Raw genomic sequence first — 19,394 nt, 5'->3', positions numbered from 1 at the left:
GGAAGGACTTTGTGTAATGAACAGGTCGTGGGAGCAGTTTATAACTGCTTCAAAATGATATTGATTCAAAATCCAGTCTGCTTCATATTCGTTTCCCAAAGCAAAAATACTACCTGAGAAGGAAGTACTCTGCCGAAGATTTTTCTTCATTTTAATAGTGTACCATAAAGTAGGGTGTGTGTGTGTGTGTGTGTGTGTGTGTGTGTGTGTGTGTCCATGAACACAGGGCATGTCTCATGGGAAGAAACCTTAAGGACAGTTTCCAGTGCATTAAGCCAGATTCCTGGAGGACAATTTTTAATCTCATATATCAGAAATATTACTTTTTATTCTTTGTTATGACAGATGCTGAGAGGTTTTTTTACCCCTCTGCTAAATGCCACTCAGTCTATTTCTGATGTTTATAATTCTTCAAGTTCTCAAATTGCAGGCTTTTAATATTCAGTGGGATGAAGTAGGCCAAACAGATTTCCATTTAAAATCTGAAGCCATATTTCTGCATCTTTGCTCTGGATGGTTTGCATTATTGGAATGATCCTAAGATAGAAATGTTGCATCTTTCCCTTTAGGGGATCCTGGGCATCCTGTGACAAATACTGCTCAATTTTTAAGCATGTCACAAAGAGCTTTCCTGATGTGGTCAGTTTTTAGGACTATCTCTTTGGTTATGCTTAGGTAATTAGTAGAGAAAGATGTTCTTGACTCAGAACATGTATGAAAGATTGAAAGTAACACACTGGTTATATAATGAATTCTTAGCTGTAAATTCATTTTGATGGTGTTAATTCTCTCCTAGAGGCTCAAAGCTACTTTATTACACCTACAGTGCTGTGCTCTTTGGAGATATTGTGGAAGCCAGCAAAGCCTCGAAGAAGGGAAAAATCCACTGCCTGATTTATTCATTTATTTATTTATTTATTGGCTTTGTTCTTAAAGAACAACCATGTTGCAACACAGGCATATTATTTGTTCTTCATTTAGCTGTCTCTAAAACTTAGCTGAAAGACTCAATGGGTTTTTTTTTTTTTTGACATTTTATAAGCAAATGGTCAATGAAAAAGAGAATACTCAATACATTTTATATAATAATACGCATTTTAATGTTATAGAGTTGGAATTTGTAATTATTTTCCTTAAAATTATTATAATAATTACATTGTTTTTCTTATAATCATTCTCTATAGCATAAAACAAAGGATCTTTTTGAAATTTGAGTTCTGGATCTGAAAAGTTCCATGCTTTCATCTCTTCTGTTACATGGTGATACCTACTTGCTCATGAAAGTGTTAGGCACTCAGTCGTGTCTGACTCATTGTGACCCCATGGACTATAGCCTGCCAGGCTCTGTCTGCGGAATACTCCAGGCAAGAACACTGGAATGGGTTGCGATTTCCTTCTCCAGGGGATCTTCCCAACCCAGGGATCATGAAGTAGACCCTAAATCATGTGAATTTTATTTATGCCTTGGTGTTTTCTGAAATTCGTACAGAGAAGTAAAACCCATTCTTTCTCAAATGTGGGAATCTAAAAATATGCATGCAGCCGCAATTATCTTATTCATTGGTTTAATCACACCAGTGGCCATCTCTGTTTTTATTACAGATTCCCCTCTATAAATGAGAAGGCTTGTATGTTAAGGAAAAATACAAGCACATGTAATAACAGTTTCCTCTTCCTGAATGAGCCACTATTACTCTTCCCAGACAATTTGGTAGCAGCAGCAGATGGAATGCTGTGTTTGCTAAACTGTGTTATCGCCACATCCCCTGGTTCAATCTGAAACGTGTAAATAAAGCCAGCGTGATGCAGACAGAACAGCCAGGTGATCTTTCATAGGACGCAGGGCAACATGAGTGGACTTGTCCTGGGAGATCCTTGCTTTTGAAACGTAAATGAACCCCAGGATGCTTTAAGCTAGACAAAAGGTGATTCTTTCTTTTTCATTTCTTTGCATTCTCAATGGGCAAGGACTTGACATTTATGAAGCACCTGGAGGGTACCAAATGCTTTACATATGATAGTTAATTCTCCAAACACTCCAATTAGGGTCAGGATTATGATCCCCCTTTTTCAGGTAGCAAAATTGTGCCTCCAGAAACCATTAGGAACTGAGATGATCACAGTGCTAGTAGGTGACAAGACCAGTGTTGAACTCACTTTCTCCTGACTCCATAGCCTGTGATTAATAAAATATGCAATCCTGAGGATTTGATACATCTTAAGTCCCCCCTACCCCCACTGCAAACTTTTCATCTGTTGTTGTAAACCCTGGCTATTTCAGCTCCTAAATAAGAATGGATGCATTTTTATGTTGTAAATTATGGTATGTATTTTTTGCAGGTTGCACATAAGTTTGCTAAGATGTTTCGCAAGACAAGTTAAAAAAATACAAATGAAAAGAAATGGTTTTCCCCAAATATTCTCAAAAAGCCTCATTTAACATGCATTCTTATGAAAATTGGGCAAAGAATACTGGAAATGAACATTAGATAGAAGTATGTAACTGAATAAGATGTCTAAAAGCCATGTGTTCTGTAGTAAGTTGAGATCCATAGACACCAAAGACGCAGATGACAAACAGAAAAGTTGAGCTGAATGCCTCCCCTTTCAAATGTGCACACTAGCTCTGGACGTAGTGATCCTGGACTGGAATCCACTGCCACTTATATGTGGACACAGACACATCACCTGGTCTCTTTGGACCTCGGGTTCCTATTAATGGAAATGTAATATCAAAGACCGTATAACATGTCCATTGGTATACCAGAAGATATAATTAGAGAAAATTCCCATCAAGAGTAGTTGTTTTTCAGTCGCTCAGTTGTGTCCAGCTCTTTTTGACCCCCTGGACCGCAGCACGCCAGGCTTCCCTGCCTTTCAGTGTCTCCCAGAATTTTCTAACTCATGTCCATCCAGTCAGGGATGCCATCCAGCCATCTCATCCTCTCTTGGCCCCTTCTCCTCCTGCCCTCAGTCTTTCCCAGCATCAGGGTCTTTTCCAGTGAGTTGGCTCTTCACCTCAGGTGGCCAAAGTATTGGAGCCTCAGCTTCAGCATCAGTCCTTCCAATGAATATTCAGGGTTGATTTCCTTTAGGATTGACTGGTTTGGTCTCCTTGCTGTCCAAGGGACTCTCAAGTATCTTCTCCATCACCACAGTTTGAAAGCCTCCGTTCTTTGGCACTCAGCCTTCTTTATGGTCCAACTCTCACATCCATACATGAGTACATTGCTTATAAAGGTAACCTTTGTAATATAGAGAGTGAAAAGAAAGTTTGCTGCTAGAGTGATGAAAAGGATAGAGGTGTAATACAAATTGAGAGAGAAAGACAGTAGTTGTTGTGGACTGGCATCCCCTGGAAAGGTCTCATGGAGACCAGGAGTGTTAGTTAGACCTTTAGGTCATTCTGCTGGAGTTGGGAGGCCTGAAATCTTCTCTTTAACCCTAAGCACTTATTTCCTGGGTTGATGCAAATGATCTTTTGATACTAATATGAACCTGATTTCCTCTGTTCTTCCTCTTCATCCATTCATTTCTCCATCAAATACACACTGTCTCAGCACTAAGGATGTTCCTACCACAGTTGCTGGTACTGAGAGCGCAAGTTGAGGTAAGGCAGTCTGGTCTTATCTGTTGGTCCACCAATTCAAATAGAGCATAGTGGAACAGAAGGCTCTTCTAATATCTTTTTTAAATTTTGCTTATTTATTGTTGACTACTCTGGGTCTTCATCGCTGTGCACAGCCTTCCTCTAGTTGCGCCTGGTTGTGGTGCATGGTCTCATTGCAGTGGCTTCTCTTGTTGCAGAACATGGGCTCTAGGGCACATAGGTTTTGGTAGGTAGTTACACAGCGCAGGCTTAGTTGCCCCACGGCATGTGGAATCTTCCTGGACCAGGGATGGAACCCATCTCCCCTGCATTGGTAGATGATTTCTTAGCCACTGGACCAGCAGAGAAGACCCATTTCTTCCAGTATTAATGAAGCACTCAAGCTATGAAAATGTAAATATCGTCTTATAGCATAGAAGCTACCATGCCTTGTTGAATACACAGATTCATTGCCCAAAGGCAATAAAAGCCACTCAGAGAACAAAAATGACATTTACCACTAATCATGAGAGTACCTGCCCTCAGGTGAATTTTTCCCTCTCATATATGGCTAGCATATGTCATGTGCAGAGCTTCTAAGGAGAAGGGTAGAAACTTATACAAAAGAAAAAGCGTTTTTCTCCCGGTCCAAGAAGAATGCTTTGGACACAATTGGTCCCTTGCTGTGCTAATGAATTTTAGGTAAAGCTGATTTAGGTTCATCACATGTTCCTATTTGCCCAAATATTTCCATTTACTGATTTTATATTCCCCATTTTTTAAAAAATTCAGAAGGCAATGGCACCCCACTCCAGTACTCTTGCCTGGAAAATCCTATGAACGAAGGAGCCTGGTGGGCTGCAGTCCATGGGGTCGCTAAGAGTCGGACACGACTGAGCAACTTCCCTTTCACTTTTCACTTTCATGCATTGGAGAAGGAAATGGCAACCCACTCCAGTGTTCTTGCCTGGAGAATCCCAGGGACGGGGGAGCCTGGTGGGCTGCCGTCTATGGGGTCGCACGGAGTCGGACACGACTGAAGTGACTTGGCAGTAGCAGCAGCATTATATTTACTGTTTCCATTAAGATAAGCCGGGGCAAGCTGCTCCTGCTTCCAGTTTGTGTGCTCAGTCTCTTCTACATCTTTACTAGTAGCCTGGGAGTTAGAGGTCAGTTACAAGGGTTCTTGGGCTTCCCCGATGGCTCAGCAGGTAAAGAATCTTCCTGTAATGCAGGAGACATGGGTTCCATCCCTGGGTCAGGAAGATCCCCTGGAAGAGGAAATGGCAACCCACTCCAGTGTTCTCGCCTGGAAAATCCATGGACAGTGGAGCCTGGCGGGCTCCAGTCCATGGGGTCACAGAGAGTCAGGTACGACTTTAGCAACTGAGCATTAGTAGAAGGGTTCTCACTGATGCCAGGTTAAGTCCAAGCAGGGATGACCCATCTATTTTCCTGATTCTTTCTAAATAAAACTTAGCTTTAAAGGAAGGCTTTTGGATGGTGCCTGATAAGACAAAGTGCTCTTAGGCAATTGTGGAGACGTATGTGATGACCCCAGTGTACCAGACTGTGGTGGCAAGGTCATTGCCAGGGCCAGTCAGATGCATAAAACGTCCAAGCAGCCAGGTCAGAGTGCTCAGAGATGAGAAAGATGGGAAACGACAGCAACTATAGCACTGATGTATAGTAAACACATACAGAATTTTTTGGGCAGTGGTGGCTCAGAGGTTAAAGAGTCTACCTCTAATATGGGAGACCTGGATTCGATCCCTGGATCGGGAATATCCCCTGGAGAAGGAAATGGCAACCCACTTCAGTATTCTTGCCTGGAGAATCCCATGGACGGAGGAGCCTGGTGGGCTACAGTCCATGGGGTCGCAAAGAGTCGGACACGACTGAGCAACTTAACTTCTAACTTCTTCATGGATAGGAGAATAAAAAATAGTCTACACATTTTTACTATGATGTTTTATTTCACTCTTTATTTTTAGTAAATCTGCACATTGTTTTACTTCTTGATAATGCTTTTTCAGTGAGTAAATAATAATAAAGTGTTGCATGTTTAATGGATAATAATAATAATAATGAATAATCAAGTACTGATAATCCATTTTTCAAGGTAATTGTTGATGAACTAACTGATTCACATTTCCTGTCTACCACCGGGACCGTGATCACATCACTGGTACATGTAAACCTAAGTTGCAAACCTGCTGAAGAGTCTTCAGCTGTCACTAGTTATTTTTAGAGGACCCCTCTGGAAACATGGTTTTAACTTACATAGCCCAAAAGATGCGTTTACACATCCTTGTGTGCAGCATGGCTTTTCGTTTGGATCAAATGACTGTTCTTGCACACTTATCTCATCTTCCATTCCAAAGTTTCATTATGCATGTATGAGAAAGGGCAAGGTACATGGTAATAGGCTCACTTCAGTAGCATCAGTGTGTCAAAAACTTGTGAAGAGTCAAATGACGCCAGTCTTATCAGCATGCCATCAAATGACTCAAATAATATCAAGTAAGTTAATTCTGAAATCTGTTGTAGCTTTGCACAGTGGCAATATTGTAGCCAATGAGGTTTATCTGAGGAGTGATTACTGCTAATTGAAAACTTTTCCAGTACCCTGCTGTGACAACCTGAAATGTTATATTTTTTCATCCACTGTATGGAATCAAAATAGAGCTTTTACAATTTAGTTTTACAAAAACTGAAATCTCTGACATCAGGAATGCTATTGTAAATTTATTTTGAACATGTAGCATTGAGGGTTATTTAATTTTATAGTGATAATATGAATGCAAATTTTGATGAAGCATAGCACACCATGGCTAATAAGATACTCATGTACGTTGAATGGATCTTCGAAGCATAAATTTACAAGTGATAGATCATAGTACCCTATTATCCGTGATTGCATACAGACAAGTGATAATGCACCACCAATTGAATTAGCAGCTGTAGTGTCCACATTTATAAATATTTTATATATACAGAGTTGGGGTAGCAACAGCAAAGTTTTCATGGCAAAGATATGTCAACTATAAAAATATATTTCATTCGGCGTGGCTGTGGGCTCTTTCTTTTTGCTGCCAGTCATCCATCCATCAGTCTGCTTTTGAGTGTTTGAAACCTTTGAGGAACTCTCTCAACTTAAACATTCTCCAAAGCTTTTGAACTCTTGTGCTAAAAAAAAGAAATCTTTTCAGTGTTGCATTTTGGTCATGTCAGTTGGAAATATTTTAATCAAAATTTTTGATAACTGAAAATTCTAATTACTTCCTCTTTGGAAGCTTTTAGTAGATGGAAATCTATTTTAAAGAACTGGCAAAAATAACGATTTTTTTTTCTTTACAAAAGCAAGGGATATTCAACACAAAGCAATCTGTGAGGTCAGATCCTATGCATGATTCGGTGTTTAAATTCACAAGTTACACTTTGGATTATCCCAGTTTGTGGGATTAGAAAAACTTTTGATTTTTAATAGGATAAATATAAATTCTACCCAGGATTGGAAGGAAATTGAGAAGCCACTTATTTTTCAGCATAAATTTGAAGAATTTCAACTTTAGAATTTGAAAAATTATACAGACAACTTACTTAGAGTTTTATCTTGAAAAAAAAGTTTGATAAAGTTCATATGAATGAAAATAGTACCTTTGAAATTATCTGGGCTGAAATATATACAAATTTTAATATTTAAAAAATAGAATCGAGAATATTCTTCATGTATCACACTTTTATTGTGAATTTTCAAAGTACCTCAGTCACTGGAGATAAAGTATTTTTGTAATTAAAATTATGGTCTATAGTAGAGTCAATTAAATGTACCAATTTAACAATGATTGAGTGCAACTCTGAAGATAGGTAAGAACAATTTTATGAAATGTAAGTGAAAAGATGACATTAAAGATAATATTACTTTTGTGGAAAAGTAATCTTGACATGGGACTGTAACAGCTATAACTAGAAAACCAATTAAATATATGAATATATGGAATGAGTAATCATTCTCATGTATCATTTTACCATTGACATAATATGGGCAAGTTTCTTTTGTTCTAATAGATGTAAAATACATGTTTTTATCTTGAACCAATGTCATGAAAATAAAAATGAAATAATTGTATAGATCCACTAATACAATTGTCAGTTGATAGATACTTCAAAAATTACATAGTTCTGTTTACTTTCACTCTTAAAAGTATACAGATATGGTTCATAAATTATCCTATTACCCTAAATAGTGAAATTTTTAGCTTGGTCTTTAAATACTGATTATTCAAACTAAAACATTAAATTCATTAAAAAATGAGAGAATTTTATGAGAATCATTTATTATGTTGATGTACTAACCCTGAATCTCTGCATTTGGGGTGTTTCAGGAGGAAAAAAAAATCAGTCAACCAAAGTAGGAAATTGTTATGAAATGGAGCCACATGGAAATTTGAGTCATTTTCCAAAAACTTGTTTTGACCTAAACACTATGCTGTTGAAAAGAGGAAGCCACTTTTGCCCTTTGGGTCAAATTCCCTGGTGTTTCCAAATCCTCCTTTATAAACATGAATATTTCTGTGGCAGACAGAGATGGGTTTTCACCACTGTGCCCTTTAATAGATGTTGGTGGATTGCTGAATGTGAATTAAGTTGTTCTGGCAGTATATCCAGTTTTTAATACAAACCACTTGAAGAATTAGAAAGAGAGTAAGGGAAATAGAAATTGAAAATTGGAGTGAAAAAAGTAAAAATGGCTTGCAAGTTTGACTTTGCAAGAGGAAGGATCATTGGATAAATGGGTACACAACAGATGGTAAGACGTTACTCAGACCATCCCAGCAGACGATCTCCATATATTTCTGATATGACAGTGAGAAAAATTTTTTTTTATTTACCAGAGGCTATTTTTGGAAAAGGCAATAGCACCCCACTCCAGTACTCTTGCCTGGAAAATCCCATGGGCGGAGGAGTCTGGTAGGCTGCAGTCCATGGGGTCGCTAAGAGTCAGACAAGACTTAGCGACTTCACTTTCACTTTTCACTTTCATGCATTGGAGAAGGAAATGGCAACCCACTCCAGTGTTCTTGCCTGGAGAATCCCAGGGACAGGGGAGCCTGGTGAGCTGCCGTCTATGGGGTCTCACAGTCGGACACGACTGAAGTGACTTAGCAGCAGCAGCAACCAGTCATTGAAATCACTGTGAGACAGTATGTTCTCCTTCCTCCATCCATGGGTCCAGTTGATGGAACAGAGAATACAAGATGAGAATGAATTTTTTTTTTCTTTTGTTGCAAAGAAGATTATTATAGAAATGGTCTCTTGGATTTAGAAGATAATTTAGTATAATTCTAACCCAAGTAAAATTTTAGGTAGAAAAAAATAAGTTTTGTTAGGTTTATTTGCGGTTTTAAGTATTACATATTAGATGTAACAGCTACAATGGCTCAGCTTGGCCTGAGCTAAGAAGTTAGTAACTAAATCCCAGTTACAATAGAGTTCATAAGGGAACTAGAATATGGTATCAGAATATAAGATATAGTGTGAAAATGCCCTTCTTTAGGGAATCATCTTTTATCCAACATGTGAGTGATTTCAAGATTATTTTTATAAGCATCGGCTACCTAACATAGTTCGATCACGGCATCCAGTCCCATCCCTTCACGGCAAATAGAAGGGGGGAAAGTGAAAGCAGTGTCAGACTTTATTTTCTTGCGCTCCAAAATCACTGCAGATGGTGACTGCAGCCATGAGATTAAAAGATGCTTGCTCCTTGGAAGGAAAGTTATGGCCAACCTAGACAGCATACGAAAAGCAGAGACATCACTTTGCCAACAAAGGTCTGTTAGTTGAAGCTATGTTTTTTCCAGTTGTCCTGTACGGGTGTGAAAGTTGGACCACAAAAAAGGCTGAGTGCCAAAGAATTGATGCTTTCAAATTGTGGTGCTGGAGAAGACTCCTGAGAGTCCCTTAGACTGCAAGGAAATCAAACCATTCTGTCTTAAAGGAAATCAACCCTGGATATTTATGCTGAAGGTGAAGCTCCAATATTTTTGCCACCTAATGCAAAGAGTTGACTCACTGGAAAAGACTCTGATGCTGGGAAAGACTGAGGCAAAAGGACATGGGGATGGCAGAGGATGAGATGCTTAGGTAGCATCACTGACTCAGTGTAAATGAATTTGAGCAGATTCTGGGAGATAGTGAAGGACAGAGGAGCCTGGTGTGCTGTATTCCGTGGGGTCCCAAAGAGTCAGATACAACTTAGCGACTGAACAACAACAACCACCTAATGTGGGAAAACGCATTTTAAGTTTTCTTTAAGCAAAATAAGGATAATATTCTTAGACAGTTGAATATCATCTGGATGTCCAACATGCCCTATTGCTACCTGCTGGAAGCCTTTCTGAAGAACTAGCTGAAGAAGGGTAAGTAAGCTAACCTTGTGAAGACAGCAACTCAGGATCAGAAGTTAGAGAATATTCTGAGAGAAGCAGCAACTCTACAGGGAAATGGAAGCTCTTTTTTCTGTGGAGTTCCCCTTCATCAGCTCATGATAGTGAGGTGGTGGCATGCTTGCACACGACAAGTGGTCACATCTCATGAGTAGTCAGGAATTTGGGGAAGCCGATACGTAAATAGTAAAAAATTTAACTTTATCTCCTGAAGTCACTCTGTTGCTACTAACCATGTTACAATAATACTAGCATAATGATTTCTAGAGCAGACCAATAAAAATGAAGTAACTGAGTTCAATCTTTTATGTTTCTTAGGAATCTGAGAAAAAGGGCTTAATTAAAAGAATCTACATGGTACAGGATATTGTCTCAACTGTTCAAAACATCTTGGAGGAATTAGCCTCTTTTGGAGAAAGAATTAAAAAGTAAGTTCTGCATTTGTATTATTGTGTTTGGAGTAAAACTGCCATGCTCTTGGACAAGCAAGGGGGGAGGGTCTTGGGGAGGGTAGGATCAGAAAATACAAAAACAAACAAAAAACAGAAGCAACAGTCTTGGGCCTTTTAACTCTGGTTGGTTGGTTCTTCAGGTTTGTCAACTTCAGAAGGGTGGACCTCATGACCCAATTTATGCTAGTTATCTGAGCATAATTATTAATAGTGCCTTTTTTTATTCTCAAAATATTCTGGTTTAGGTGATAAGCTATAGATTAAAACATAGATTTAATTCTCTAATGGGGTCTCAATTGAGAAAGCCTCTCCATGATTCATGTTTTTATTTTTATTTTTTTGCTTACTTTGTTATATGCACTGTGAACTCTGTGTAACTTGGTCTTCGTTTGATATCCATGAACAGAGAAGGCTTTTCTTTAATTGTAAGTGATTGCTCCCCACTTTAAACCCAGTTGTGTCAGCCACGTTGTTCTTTCTAAAGAGCAACTACTGTTCTTATTTTATTGGCCATTCTAGTTTCTTTTTAAAGGACACATTTTTTAGAAATTACATGGGTAAAGAAGAGATTAAAATCAGTACTAAAAGCCAAGTGAAGTTTTGTCCATGAAGATGCAGGGAAATCAATAAGCGGTGGTTAACATCAGGAAATATAAACAGCTAATGTGGAACTTTCTGTGGTTACTGATTTTCTTCCTCAGTCACTTATTATAACAAATTGCCCTTGAACATCCATTTATAATTGGCATAGAAAACATGGTTTTTTGCTTAAAAGGTAGGTTAAAAGTTATCTTTAAACAAGTTTAGTGAGTTTTTATTGAATTTACACTTTTTTTCATGAGCGATGTTGAGAAAAATTAAGGAGCAGTAGGATTTTTGATCATGTATATTGATATCTGTCTGCTTTATCTCTCTAGGTTTCACATAAATGGAAAAATGATTCCTGAATGTACCCTCAAAATTGCTTAGCAAAAATATGTGACAGTGAAAAATAGTGAAGTGATAAAGAGGGCACTAGAATTTTTCATTCACTCCTTCAGCTATCAGTGTTTGAATCTCAGGCACTGACTTGGTTTAAGAATAAGACATGCATTCAAAATAACAATGACAATAGAAACCAACCAATGTCGTGTGCTAGCCACTGTTCTAAGTCTTTGACATGTAGCAACTTCTTTAAGGAGTTATTTAAAGAAATTGCATTAAATGAGTCCAACAACCCTGCAGAGTAAGGATTGTTAGTATCCCCATTTTACAGATGAGGAAAATGAAGCACTGAATGATTAAACATGAAGCCCAGATCACACAATGAATAAGCTGTGGAGCTTGGATTTGAACCTGCCTGCCTCACTTTACACTATAGTGTCATTATCCTCTGGGTATCTGTTTTTTTTTTTTTTCTTGTATGTGTGTGTGTGTGTGTGTGTGTGTGTGTTTGCCTTTATGTTTTGTTCATTTTTCTGTTGTGGTATAGCTGATTACAATAGTATATTAGTTTCAGATATACAGAATAACAAGTTTTTATAGATTACATTCCATTTGAGGTTATTATAAAACATTGGGTATATTCCCTATGTTGTACCTGTATATCCCTGTAACTTATTTCTTTTAAACATGGTAGATTGTACCTTTTAATACTCTCTCCATGTCTTAGTATTCCCCACTTTTTTCTCTACGGGAATCTATTTTCCAGTGAAGGGAAAGAACTCTAATAAGACAGCTAAAATAACATTGACGCTAGATAGAGGCTAGGTGGGATGTGGAGATGGGTACTACATCCCCAGAAGGATGTGGGAGAGAGAGAGACAGAGGAAAGTTCTGAAGAAGCGACAGCTTATCAGCATCTCTAAGGATGGGAAGAGCCAGCAGCTGGGCATAGAGCTGATGAATGGGAGCTTCAGTGGGTGGGTGGCTTTGTGCAAAGGCTCAAAGCCCAAGACTGTGCTCGATGGAGGGAGGTGGAGGGGAAATAGCATGTCTGTGCCACCGGGGACGGATGTGGCAGTTCCTGGAGGTGAGGCAGGTCACACGGGCCTTGAGTGGATGCAGAAAGTCAATGAAAAAACAGTGAGCAAGGGATGTACTGGCAGGAAAGAAGATAAGAGGATGTGGAGTGGGGGCAAGGCTGAGGACGGAAGGCCGTGTCCTTTGGTAAGGCTGTCTCCATGCTTGCATGTCTGTTAATAGACAAATGTGGCTGTTGTGCAGTTGGTAATGGTCAAGGAAATGTGTCTGATGAGAAGGGCAGAGTGATTTAAGCTGGCCCCCAGCTCCGCAGTGCCTTTTGGCGGCGGCCGTGCCCAGCACAGCTGTGGTGGCCATGTCTCGAGACGTATTTTCAGCCATGAACAGAGCACTGTTCTGCCCAGCTGTGACACAGGAAGGCGCATGAGGCTCGGCTCCTATTAATTCTTCAGCCATTCATTATTGCAGTGACCTTAAGGTTCCCGCTGGGCATTCAAGCGCAACATCATGTGTAACTCTGTTGGAATTCCATTGTAACTCAGTGCATAAGGACCAGGAAAACTTCTACCCAACTTTTGGCAACTAGAGAATAAATAAGCATGCTTAAATCTCTCAGAGCAAGGCTTCCCTTGTTACTGGCAGAGAAGACCCTGATGATTCTGTATTCACTTGGAGCAAATGGTATTTTCTTTTCTCTGCGTTCTCCAATTACCTTCTCATTGTATACAGATTTCAAATGTAGGTATACATCAGGCTAATATTTGCTTAGCATGTGGCATTTGTATTATCCCAGGCAGCAAACAGGATGGGTCAGAAGAGTAATGTATATTACTTGCCCTATCGCTATGAAGTGTTGGCTACAACACTAGTGTTCTTGAGTGGTTAGGGAAGTCTCCTCTCTGCAGAGAAGATACTGAGATTAGGTAGACTTAGGACAGGGGAGTCATCCTTGCAGATGTTCTGGAGAAAGGCTTAGAAGGCATGTTTCTAGGAAGAACTTCCCTGACTCTGAAGTCATGCTGTGAAATATTGAAAGATGAGAAAGCAGGATAAGTGAAGTTTGGATGAAGGTGAGCACAGGTAGAAGGACAGATTGATGTGTTTTATGTTTAATCTAAATTTACATGTTGAGGGACTTCCCTTGTCGCCTGTTGGCTAAGACTCTGCCTTCTCAATACAGGGGGCTTGGATTCAATCCCTCATCTGGTAACCAGATCCCATGTGCTGCAACTAAGACTCAGCACAGCCAAATAAATATTTGAAGTTACATGTTGAAAGGGACGGAGAATGAAGGCAGAATGACCAGGGGTGAGGGCAGAAGGCCAGTTGTGGGGAGAGAGTTCACAAACTGGGGCAAAAACCATGAAGGAAGGCATCCTGTGAGGTAAATCACAAAAGAATAGTCTGCAGGCTTTTCTGACCCATGTCTCTGTTTCCATGGATAGAAGAGTCAAAGGACTTCATTTTTCTGTGCCTAGGAAATGAAGAAAATAATGAATCTGTTGACATAAAGGTCAACCAGTGGGGTACCCAGTTGGGAGAGGAATGCTAGAATGGAGTTGTACCCACCTTACTGGATGTTGAGACAGTTATTTGTGGGGTTTGTTTTGAAATTTTGTAAAAGATATTCTTAGGATATGTTAGTGAACCTGAAGAGTTGAATGAATGAAGAGGATTCCTTGAATGTTTTCATTAATTGAAATGAAATGTTCAAGTCAGGGATTCCCTTAGGATTTAATGGAGAGCTCCCAAGTCAGGAAAATCCATCAAAGTTCATGAAAATGTTTAACAGATTGTTTAATTTTGAGATATAAAGATTTGACTTACCAGAGTTATTCAACCTTGGATGTTCTTTGAAAGACCAGCACTGCAATGTATTTCCATGGTAACTGGAGTGAAGAGTCTAGTAAGGTTTTAAGGGTTAGTACTACTATATACTACTCAGTTCAGTTCAGTCGCTCAGTCGTGTCCGACTCTTTGTGACTCCATGGACTGCGGCACGCCAGGCTTCCGTGTCCATCACCAATTCCCAGAGATTGCTCAAACTCATGTCCAGTGAGTTGGTGATGCCATCCGAGCATCTCATCCTCTGTCATCCCCTTCTCCTCCTGCCTTCAATCTTTCCCAGCATCAGGGTCTTTTCCAGTGAGTCAGTTCTTCACATCAGGTGGCCAAAGTATTAGAATTTCAGCTTCAGCATCAGTCCTTCCAATGAATATTCAGGACTGATTTCCTTTAGGATGGACTGGTTGGATCTCCTTGCAGGCTAAGGTGTTCTCAAGAGTCTTCTCCAACACCACAATCAAAAGCATCAATTCTTCAGTGCTCAACTTTCTTTATAGTCCAACTCTCACATCCATACGTGACTACTGGAAAAACCATAGCTTTGACTAGACAGACTTTTGCTGTTAAAGTAATGTCTCAGCTTTTTAACATGCTGTCTAGGTTGGTCATAGCTTTTCTTCCAAGGAGCAAGCGTCTTTTAATTTCATGGCTGCAATCACCATCTGCAGTGATTTTTAAAACCAAAAAAAAAAAAAAAAAGTCTCTCACTGTTTCCATTGTTTCCCCATCTATTTGCCATGAAGTTATGGGACCAGATGCCATGATCTTAGTTTTCTGAATGTTGAGTTTTGAACCAACTTTCTCACTCTCCTCTTTCACTTTCATCAAGAGGCTCTTTAATTCTTTGCTTTCTGCTGTAAGGATGGTGTCATCTGTGTATTTGAGGTTATTGATATTTCTCTTGGCAATCTTGATTCCAGCTTGTGCTTTATCCAGCCTAGCATTTCTCATGATATGGTTAGGGTTAGGGGTTAGGGTTAGGGTTAACTCTGCATATAAGTTAAATAAGCAGGGTGACAATATACAGCCTTGATGTACTCCTTTCCTTATTTGGAACCAATCTGTTGTTCCATGTCCAGTTCTAACTGTTGCTTCTTGACCTTAATACACATTTCTCAGGAGGCAGTTCAGGTGGTCTGGTATTCCCATCTCTTTAAGAATGTTCCCCAGTTCATAGTGATCCACACAGACAAAGGCTTTGGTATAGTCAATATGCAGCAGTAGATGTCTTTCTGTGTTTCAAAGTTCTCCAAGCCAAGCTTCAAACGTGAACCGGGAACTTCCAGATGTTCAAGCTGGATTTGGAAAAGGCAGTGGAACCAAAGATCAAATTGCCAACATCTGTTGGATCATAGAAAAAGCAAGAGAATTCCAGGAAAATATTTATTTCTGCTTTATTGACTATGCCAAAGCCTTTGACTGTGTGGATCACAAGAAACTATGTAGTGGTACTCAACACTAAAAAAGCTTAAGATCATGGCATCTGGTCCTGTCACTTCATGACGAAAAGGAGGAGAAAAGGTGGAAGCAGTGACAGATTTTATTTTCTGAGGTCTAAAATCTATGCTGATGGTGACTGCAGCCATGAAATTAAAAGATTCTTGCTCCTTGGAAGGAAAGCTGTGTATTGAATACAGTAAACAGAGTATTGAAAAGCCAAGACATCACTTTGCAGACAAAGATCCATATAGTCAAAGCTATGGTTTTTCCAGTAGTCATGTATGGATGTGAGAATTGGACCATAAAGAACGCTCAGCACTGAAGAACTGAAGAACTGATGTTTTTGAACTGTGGTGTTGGAGAAGACTCTTGAGAGTCCCTTGGACGGCAAGGAGATCCAGCCAGTCAATTCTAAAGGAAATCCGTCCTGAATATTCATTGGAAGGACTGATGCTGAAGCTGAAGCTCTAATACATTGGCCACCTGATGCAAAAAGCTGACTCATTGGAAAAGACCCTGATGCTGGGAAAGATTGAAAGCAAAAGGAGAAGGGAGTGGCAGAGATTGAGATGGTCAGATAGCATCACCGACTCAGTGGACATGAATTTGAGCAAACTCTGGAAGATAAAACTTCAAACTCCGTGAAAGACGGGAGCCTGGTGTACTGCGGTCCATGGGGTCACAAAGAGTCGGACACAACTTAGCGACTGAACAGCAAAGCCAGTATATAATATCTTCGAATTAAGTCCTCAGTCTTATAAGCAGGAATATTGAGTGGATTAAATGAGTAAAATGACCTTCTTACATTTTCTGACATGTCTACTCTACAAGCAGTGAGTGTAGGTTCTTTCCTACAATTTTTATTTATGGCTGTGCTGGATCTTCAGTGCTTTGTTCAGCCTTTCTCTAGATGCAGTAAGCAGAGGCTACCCTTCGATGTGGTACGCAGGGTTCTCATCACGGTGGATTCTCCTGTTGTGAAGCACAGGTTCTAGGCATGCAGGTTTCAGTAGTTAGGGCTCTCAGGCCCTAGAGCACAGGCTTAGTAATTGTGCAAGGGCTTAGTTGCTCCATGGCATGTGAAATCTTCTCAGACCAGAAACTGAACCCGTGTCCCCAGCATTGGCAGGGGGATTATCCACTGCACCACCAGGGAAGTCCAGGTGTAGGCTCTTAAAACAACTCTCTGGATTCAGATCCCAGTTCTGTCACTTAGACTGGAAGTGATTTGTGGCCAATTAGTACCTTTCCTGACTCAAGTTCTCATCTGTAGAATGGACATACCAGAAATTCCTATTCATAATATTTCTGGAAGAATTAGATGAATTAATGCCTGTAATGTCTTTAAACTTAGTGGGTGGCCTGTAGTAATCACTTAAAATTTTTCATGATTATGAATATTGGTAAAATTGCTTTGACTTTCTTTCTCTGTGTATTAAACTTTTTAAAACCTGGAAAACATTTAAACATTTTATTACTAAAACTGTTGGTTGCTTAGGAAAAAATATGTGACTTCACTGACTAGGATGTTGGGAGGGCAAATCTGACATGGTGTATGCAAACGTGTCTGGTACATAACTTCATTTTTTAGCATCCAACAGAGAAAGACACATGACACACCGCATACTTGCACACGAGCAAATGATCATTGAGATCTTTATAAGGATTGCATCAATTGGGAAAAATTGACATCTTGATAAAACTTGTTTTTAATATATGAGTGTAATATAGTCCTTCATCCATTTGGGTTATCTTTAGTTTATCTCAATATTACTTTAAGAGTTTTATATATAAATATTTGACATATTTTTGTGAGGTATAGTCTGAAGTACTTGATTTCAGTTATTTTAAATGGTCTCTCGTTTTCAGGTTTTATCTCCACCTTTTTGTTACAGGATAGAAAAGTGAAATTTGATTTCCAACATTGACTTTGTATCTATCAACCTTGGTAAACTTAGTTATCTTAATTTTTATATGAAGATTATTATTCCGGATGTTGTATTATATAAACATATTGTCTAGGAATTTTTTTTTCTTTCTTATTTTTCAGTCCTTATACATTTTATTTTCTTTTCTTGCTTTATTGTCTTGGCTAGAAACACCAATCAGAGAAGGCAATGGCAACCCACTCCGGTACTCTTGCCTGGAAAATCCCACGTGCAGAGGAGCCTGGTGGGCTGCAGTCCATGATGGGGTCACAGGGAGTCAGACACAACTGAGCGACTTCACTTTCACTTTTCACTTTCATGCATTGGAGAAGGAAATGGCAACCCACTCCAGTATTCTTGCCTGGAGAATCCCAGGGACGGGGGAGCCTGGTGGGCTGCCATCTATGGGGTCGCACAGAGTTGGACACGACTGACATGACTTAGCAGCAGCAGCAGCAGCAGCAGCAATAACACCAATACAATGTTGAAGAGAAGTGGTATTAGCGAACATTCTTTTCTCATACTTGTGTCTTTTTCAGAGAGAAAGCTTTCAACATGTTGCCCTTAATGATATATTGTTTTCTGTAAAGATGCTTTATCAGCTTCAGGGATTTACTGTTTATTCCTATTTTGCTGAGATTTTTTTTATCATGAATATAGGTTGAGTTTTGTCAAACTTTTGTTTTTGTTCATTGAGATCATCTTATGGTTGTTTTTGTGTTCTTCTGTTTTGGTTAATGTGTATTATTATTGTTGATTTTCAAAGATTAAACCAATCTTACATTTCTGAAATGAAACCAGCTTCATCATGCTATCCAGTCTCCTTATATATGCTGGGATTTTATTTACAATTTTTTTTACTTACGATATTTGCAGCTTTAATCGTCCGTGAGATTGGATATATAGTTCTTGAAAATTCCTGATAGTGTGAAGGTTATTCTAGACTCATACAATAAGTGGGCAGTATTCTCTCTCATTATCTGCAGTTTGTGTAGACTGTGTGTCATTACTTCAAGATTTTATAGAATTTTCTGGTTAAGTCTCTGGGTCTGAAGTTTTCTTTCAGGAAAGATTGTAATCAAATACTCGGTTTCTATGGCATATATAGGTCTGTTCAGCTATTCTATTTCTTCTTATATCTGTTTGCATATCATTTTCTAAGAGTGTGTCCATTTAAAAATTTCTGCTTTTTGATGTAAAGTTGTTTATACGAAAAAGATCCTCTTATCGTCGATGACAGTGGAATCTAGCGTTGTCCACTTCTTTATGTTTAAAATTCTGTTTTCCCTTCTTCTTGGCAGTCATTTATCAATTATATTATTCTTTAGCAAGAACTGTCACTACCTTTGTTAGTCTCCCTGTTGCTTGTTTCCTTTTCCATTAATTACTACTCTTATCTTTATTACTTTCTTCCTTCTACTTTCTTTGAGATTAATTTGCTATTCTTATTTTAACTTTTTAAGGTAAATGGCTAGACCGTTTATTTTCAGTCTTTCTGTTTTCCTAACATAAGCATTTAAAGCGCTACACTTTCCTAGGTGCTTAGCTCTGTGCCAAACATTTTGGCACTGATATTCATTATTAATTCACATTTAGTAAAAACTTGCTTTCTAATTTCTGTTTTTATTTGTTCCTTCACGTGAAGTATATTGCTTAATTTCGAAGTATTTGAAGATTTTCTACCTATCTTTTTGCTCCCATTATTTTTTTAATATAAATTTTATTT

At 39.0% G+C, this 19,394-nt stretch overlaps 1 protein-coding gene across 3 annotated transcripts in view; it reads left to right on the top strand.

Annotated features, from left to right (window-relative positions):
- The window catches only part of MCTP2 (multiple C2 and transmembrane domain containing 2), a 269,217-nt gene that overhangs the window by 235,702 nt on the left and 14,121 nt on the right, over nucleotides 1-19,394 (top strand). For all 3 annotated transcript variants that reach the window (XM_013972927.2, XM_013972926.2, XM_018066513.1), the window contains one exon: nucleotides 10,360-10,469. In XM_013972927.2, the coding sequence (XP_013828381.1) occupies nucleotides 10,360-10,469 (110 nt within the window). The remainder of the gene's footprint in view (nucleotides 1-10,359; nucleotides 10,470-19,394) is intronic.

The sequence above is a fragment of the Capra hircus genome, chromosome 21 (assembly GCF_001704415.2).
Source record: "Capra hircus breed San Clemente chromosome 21, ASM170441v1, whole genome shotgun sequence".
Lineage (NCBI taxonomy): Eukaryota > Metazoa > Chordata > Mammalia > Artiodactyla > Bovidae > Capra > Capra hircus.
The sequence above is the reverse complement of the archived record's forward strand: the minus strand, read 5'-3'. Positions and strand labels throughout refer to the sequence as shown.